The sequence below is a fragment of the Salmo salar genome, chromosome ssa26 (genome assembly GCF_905237065.1).
Source record: "Salmo salar chromosome ssa26, Ssal_v3.1, whole genome shotgun sequence".
NCBI lineage: Eukaryota > Metazoa > Chordata > Actinopteri > Salmoniformes > Salmonidae > Salmo > Salmo salar.
Genome location: NC_059467.1, coordinates 43,810,185 through 43,816,589, shown reverse-complemented (window position 1 = coordinate 43,816,589; position 6,405 = coordinate 43,810,185). Strand labels below are relative to the sequence as shown.

Sequence of the window (6,405 nt, the reverse complement as noted above, 5' to 3'; positions counted from 1 at the left end):
GACATCATTTATGTATACAGAGAAAAGAGTTGGCCCAAGAATTGAACCCTGTGGTACCCCCATAGAGACTGCCAGAGGTCCAGACAGTAGGCCCTCCGATTTGACACACTGAACTCTGTCAGTGTGAACTCTATAATTTCCACCTGTTGTCTATTCCATTTGCACAACAGCATGTGAAATGTATTGTCAATCAGTGTTGCTTCCTAAGTGGACAGTTTGATTTCACAGAAGTGTGATTGACTTGGAGTTACATTGTGTTGTTTAAGTGTTCCCTTTATTTTTTTGAGCAGTATATATATAATAAACACACACACATATAAATACATATATTCACATATTTGTTTTAAATATATTTTCCTTTCTATTACTTTCTAACCCTACCACCCCTCCCCTAATTGAGTAAACTAGTGAACAACAACGCTTAGTCCTCTACTTCCAGCTTATACATACTATATACTTAACATCTTAATATCTTATTTGAAAAGCAAATATCTCCTCTAGTTTCTGAAATAATCTCGTACCCTAATCTAAATAAACAACAGGCCCAGGGGGGGCCAATAACAGGGTAATTGTGGCCATTGCGTACATTCTGACAAGTGTTGTTGATGGGTTAAAAACCTGACTATGTCTGCGTTTGAATTTGAGTGAGTGAGTGAGAGAGAGCGAGAGAGAGAGAGACAGGGCGAGAGGGGCGTTTGGGGGTGGTCCAGACATTCAGTCCATGTGTAGCCTACCTCACACGCACACAGCCTCCACGCATCAGTTGAAAGAAACCTGACTGCGCGACGGATGCAGCGCACGAAGCTCCTGGTGTTCCACATCTTTCATTTGAATCAGTTATTTTTTCCGTGTAGGGTGTTTCCCTACACTATTCTGTTTTGTAAATGGTTTCTTAAGTGTGAATACTCATGGATCTATTACGCACGGATATTCCACTTATTTCTCCGCTATCCCGATGGCAGAAGCGGGAGCATACCGTGGATACTGCTTTAGTAGAAACCAGACCGGTTGTCTGTGATTGGAAAAATCGCACGGCTGCTACTTTTCTTTGCGATTGACGGCAGTCCTTAAACACAGCCGTCAATAAGGTAACTAGGCTATCCTGTGGAAACAGACGTGTTCGATGTTTCCATTATATTATGCGATCTAATTGCAGCAGGGTAGGTTCATTTAAAACATGTACCAATATGTGGATAAAGTTATTGTTTTACAAATATTCAATCCATGCCTTCCATTATGTTTGGTTGGTTGGTTGTGGTGCATGACATGTTTATATTTAGTGTATATGCATAAGAGAAGCTTACCCTGCGTCCCCGCGCGCACAAACGGACACACACCGTTAGCTCTGTCGGTAGACATTACTTGCCAGTCGCATGCTGTTTAAAGCGTCGCTTTTCTACAGGTGGCGCAATTATTCTAACCACATAGTGGCAAAGCGGTGTTTAATGCGTTGTTACAATTATAATAGTCTATGCTCTCTTATCGTGTTCTGATTTCTTATGAGATTGGGCCACTGCTCAATCAGCAATCCACTTGAGTCTGTCAGAGGAATAACCTGGGCTATAGGTATCCCTATCTACAAAATAAATAAACAAACAGATGCTTAGGCCTACCATTCATTGGACTTATTTAGCTTACATTTAATGTCCTACATTTCTCAGTGTTCTGTAGTGATATGGGATAGAGGGAGCATTGGGATATTTTGGTATTAAAAGTTCATTTAGGCCTATAGTTGGAATAAAGTCGTCGGATTTTAAAACTGTATTTTTTCAGCGTTTGGGTTTTAGTTCCCAGTGTAACAATGTGAATTCGGTTGAGGTGGAATCAGAGCAGAACTGAGCGCTCTGAAAGAGTAGCTGGAGCTGATGATGATGAATGTTGATTGTAGTGACTGACTACCGTTCAGAGCATCACATTTCTGTACAGAAATACAACGGCATTTATCCTACATAATGTATCACTGCCACACAAAGCCTTTTGAATTGTCATGTTAATTCATTTTTTTTAATGGATTCCCCCTTTATGTGACATTAATTCAAACCGTAAAACGTTGTGCAACTGTGGATGGTTTACATGTCTTTGTGAATGATATTCTGCACTCACCTCCACACAGACATATTCTTTCAATTACAAAAGCTAGCTGGTCAGAGAAACAATTCATTTTGATTTATATTTCTGGCTACTTGATCCTCTCTCTCTCTCCCTCTCTCTCTCTCTCAACCCATGCCTTTAGGGCAGAGATTAGTGGAGGGTGAACTAACGGTACATTAGTGATTGAGCATTCAGTGGACATAAGAGACTTTTGATATCAGCTTATTCAGTAGAAGCAACAAGCCACAACAGAGGGAAAGCCATGTGACGCATCGCTGGAGGTCACATAGAAAGCAGAGCCACATAATACACTGCACTGACACATGATACACTGCACTGACACATGATACACTGCACTGACACATGATACACTGCACTGACACATAATACACTGCACTGACACATGATACACTGCACTGACACATAATACACTGCACTGACACATAATACACTGCACTGACACATGATACACTGCACTGACACAGAATACACTGCACTGACACAGAATACACTGCACTGACACATAATACACTGCACTGACACAGAATACACTGCACTGACACATAATACACTGCACTGACACAGAACACACTGCACTGACACAGAATACACTGCACTGACACAGAATACACTGCACTGACACAGAATACACTGCACTGACACATAATACACTGCACTGCCACAGAATACACTGCACTGACACATAATACACTGCACTGACACAGAATACAGTGCACTGACACAGAATACACTGCACTGACACATGATACACTGCACTGACACATAATACACTGCACTGACACATAATACACTGCACTGACACATGATACACTGCACTGACACAGAATACACTGCACTGACACAGAATACACTGCACTTACACAGAATACACTGCACTGACACATAATACACTGCACTGACACAGAATACACTGCACTGACACAGAATACACTGCACTGACACATAACACACTGCACTGACACAGAATACACTGCACTGACACAGAATACACTGCACTGACACATAATACACTGCATTGACACATAATACACTGCACTGACACAGAACACTGCAGTGACACAGAACACACTGCACTGACACATCAAACTGAGGCTCTAAATAAATCAGGCTGGTCTTCAAGTTCACACTTGATACATGCATCATTACATAACTTGTATAGACTTCACAGCAACTGTTCCAAGTGCAGTTCTTTATTAGAGGCTATAGTACAATGATATGCATCAATAGCAGGGTTAGTCCATTGTTCTCTAGTGTAACCATTATTTCCTTCCACCTCAGGTATATGACTTGGCTCTGACCCGCGGCGTCTAAATGAAGTGGCCCAGCCATGCAATGTTCCTGGAAGGCAGTGATCCTGCTGGCCTTGGCCTCCATTGCCATCCAGTACACCGCCATCCGGACTCTCACCTCCAAGCCCTTCCAGCTCTGCCCCGTGCCAAGCCCCCAGAACTGTGGCCTCCTAGGAGGCCCCGAGACAGAGTCCCCCATGGAGGGGCGGGCCGGCTGCGACGACTACCCCTACTTCAGCTTCAACACCTCCCGTAAGACCCACATCATGGTGCTGGCTACAACGCGCAGCGGCTCCTCCTTCGTGGGCCAGCTGCTCAACCAGCATGCTGACATCTTCTACCTATTTGAGCCCCTCTACCATGTCCAGACCACGCTGATCCCTCGGCTATCTCACAGCCGCAACGCAGCCGACCGCAGGGTGATGCTGGGTGCCAGTCGCGATCTCCTGCGGAGCCTCTACGGCTGCGATCTCTATTTCCTAGAGAGCTACATTAAGCCGGCGCCAGCCAACCACACCACGGACAAGCTGTTCCGCAGAGGGGCCAGCCGTGCGCTATGCTCGCAGCCCGTGTGTGACGCCTTTGGACCCACCGACGCCAATGTAGAGGAGGGTGACTGCGTCAAGAAGTGCGCCGCCCTCAACATGACCCTGGCGGCCGATGCCTGCCGCGAGAAGCGGCATGTGGCAATCAAGGTTGTGCGTGTGCCGGAGATCGGGGACCTGCGGGCGCTGGTGGAGGATCCACGGCTGAACATCAAGGTTATCCAGTTGGTGCGCGACCCTCGCGGGATCCTGTCATCGCGGATCGAGACTTTCCGGGACACCTACCGTCTGTGGAGGATTTGGAGGGCCACAGGGCGGAGGCCCTACAACCTGGACCTCAGCCAGCTGACGGTGGTTTGTGAGGACTTCCTCGGCTCTGTGTCCACAGGGCTCAGTCACCCCCACTGGCTCAAAGGGAAGTATATGCTGGTGCGTTACGAGGATCTGTCCAGGAACCCTCTGCTGAAGACCATGGAGATATATGACTTCCTGGGTCTGTCAATGGACAAGAGCGTGGAGGAATGGATACAGACCAACACTAGGGGCAGCACCGAGCTGTCGGCTAAACACAAGTACGGTACGGTGAGAGACTCAGCAGCCAACGCCGAGAGCTGGCGCTTGAAACTGTCCTACGACATGGTGGAGTACACGCAGGCCACGTGTCAGAAGGTTCTACATCAGCTGGGCTATAAGGCAGTAAAGTCAGCGGAGGAACTGAAAAACATGTCACTCTCACTCGTGCAGGACAAAACTTTTGTACCTTTTTCGTAACGAAGATAGTTCCTGGATGACTATTTTTTGATATATTTATAAATGTTGCCTTATAATTTTCATGGGTTATGTTTGTGTTTTTGTCTTTGATTTCAAATTTGCACTACAACTTAAAAATTCTTAAAGTCATCTGAGGGTGGGAGTTCATGTGTTGATTTAGGAACAGCACAAAATGTTTGATTTAAAGAACAAAGCTAGAGTAAAACACCAGTTTACAAATGTAAATTCAACTCCCAAGGATTTCATAATGAAGACCATTGACTTTTACTTTCAGCCGTCTAAACTAAATGCAAAGCGCCGTCCTCATAGATTTCCTGTATGCCAGCTGTTGCATCAACACACACAGTGAATGTTGCCATTCCGTCTAAGGGGTGACTGAGTCGGCGTAGCAGGAGGACAACAGACTTTTGTAGGACTGGACAACATTGGACTGGACAAGACCAACTGTGCAATAAATAGTGAATGTTGCACTCAACCTTTACCAGGATCGTCTTTCTGTCAAGGGGAACGGGGAATACTGGTGACAGGGTGTCACACAACGCAGAGTAATAGCCCATGATACCTACACCCCCCCCTGAGTAAAGGGCTTAAATCCCACAGGAAGGGGTATGAATGTTTCATCACAGCATCAGGCGTTCAGGATCTCTAACCATCTGTTCCTAACAAAGTCATGAATACTAACCCAGCATCCATAGCAGGAACAAGAGGAAATGGCACAATTGGGTCCATGGGGGGTGTTTTTTCCATTGGTGACCAATAAACAGCACTTAGGAAACATTCCTAAACCCAGTCAGAGGTAAAGGCATTAGCGTTACATCACACCCCTGGCCGCCGCAGTATCTGGGGCAGATTTGTATAAGCATTTTCATCAATGGAATGTTAGCATCTGTTGAGAGGGATTAAAACGTAGAACGTTAAGGTAAAACAAAACAGAGAATTATTATGAATTGAAGACATATTTTCATCTTATGTTTTTAAGCATAGTCTTCCATTCCTTTCAGAGAAAACTGCAAGCAAATCACTCATGACCAAATCTAACTCTGACTCCCTTGGCTCTTTAATGTATTTAGAAACAATGCTATACTGAATAGTGAAGGATGTGAATGTCCAGGTCAAAGTGAACTTTAGGGACAGTGTGGACTGTGATTTCTATCCGTTTACCCAGAACAGATAACGCTGTATATGGGACATCACACACTCTGTGGCTCATCAGTATTGGTGGCTGGGCGTCCATTGAGATGCAGAACACAAGGCTGTGATCCTACTCTGGTCCGGGGATGGAAGCACACACTCCCACTCTCGCTCTCTGTCTCACTCTCCCACTCTGTCTCACCCTCTGTATCACTTTCCCACTCTATCTCTCTCTCACTCTCTGTCTCATTCTCCCACTCTCCCACTCCCGCTCTCTGTCTCACTCTCCCACTCTGTCGCTCTCTCTCTGTCTCACCCTCTGTATCACTTTCCCACTCTAACTCTCTCTCGCTCTCTGTCTCACTCTCCCACTCTCTGTCGCTCTCTCTCTGTCTCACTCTCCCACTCTCCCACTCTGTCTTACTCTCCCACTCTCCCACTCCCGCTCTCTTTCTCACTCTATCACTCTCTGTCGCTCTCTCTCTGTCTCACTCTCTGTATCACTTTCCCACTCTAACTCTCTCTCACTCTCTGTCTCATTCTCCCACTCTCCCACT

General features: G+C 45.8%; 1 protein-coding gene across 2 annotated transcripts; it reads left to right on the top strand.

Moving 5' to 3' along the window:
- Positions 1 to 706: 706 nt before the first annotated feature.
- On the top strand, positions 707 to 5,192 carry chst1 (carbohydrate (keratan sulfate Gal-6) sulfotransferase 1). Of its 2 annotated transcripts, none has more exons than XM_014126922.2 (2): positions 707 to 1,160; positions 3,391 to 5,192. In XM_014126922.2, the coding sequence occupies exon 2, from the start codon at positions 3,440 to 3,442 to the stop codon at positions 4,715 to 4,717; it is 1,278 nt and encodes a 425-aa protein (XP_013982397.1). In that variant the 5' UTR covers positions 707 to 1,160; positions 3,391 to 3,439; the 3' UTR covers positions 4,718 to 5,192.
- The last annotated feature ends 1,213 nt before the right edge of the window (positions 5,193 to 6,405 follow it).

What these genes read in the sequence shown, in the direction of transcription:
- chst1 (XM_014126922.2), top strand. Translation starts at nt 3,440, where the DNA reads ATGCAATGTTCCTGGAAGGCAGTGATCCTGCTGGCCTTGGCCTCCATT.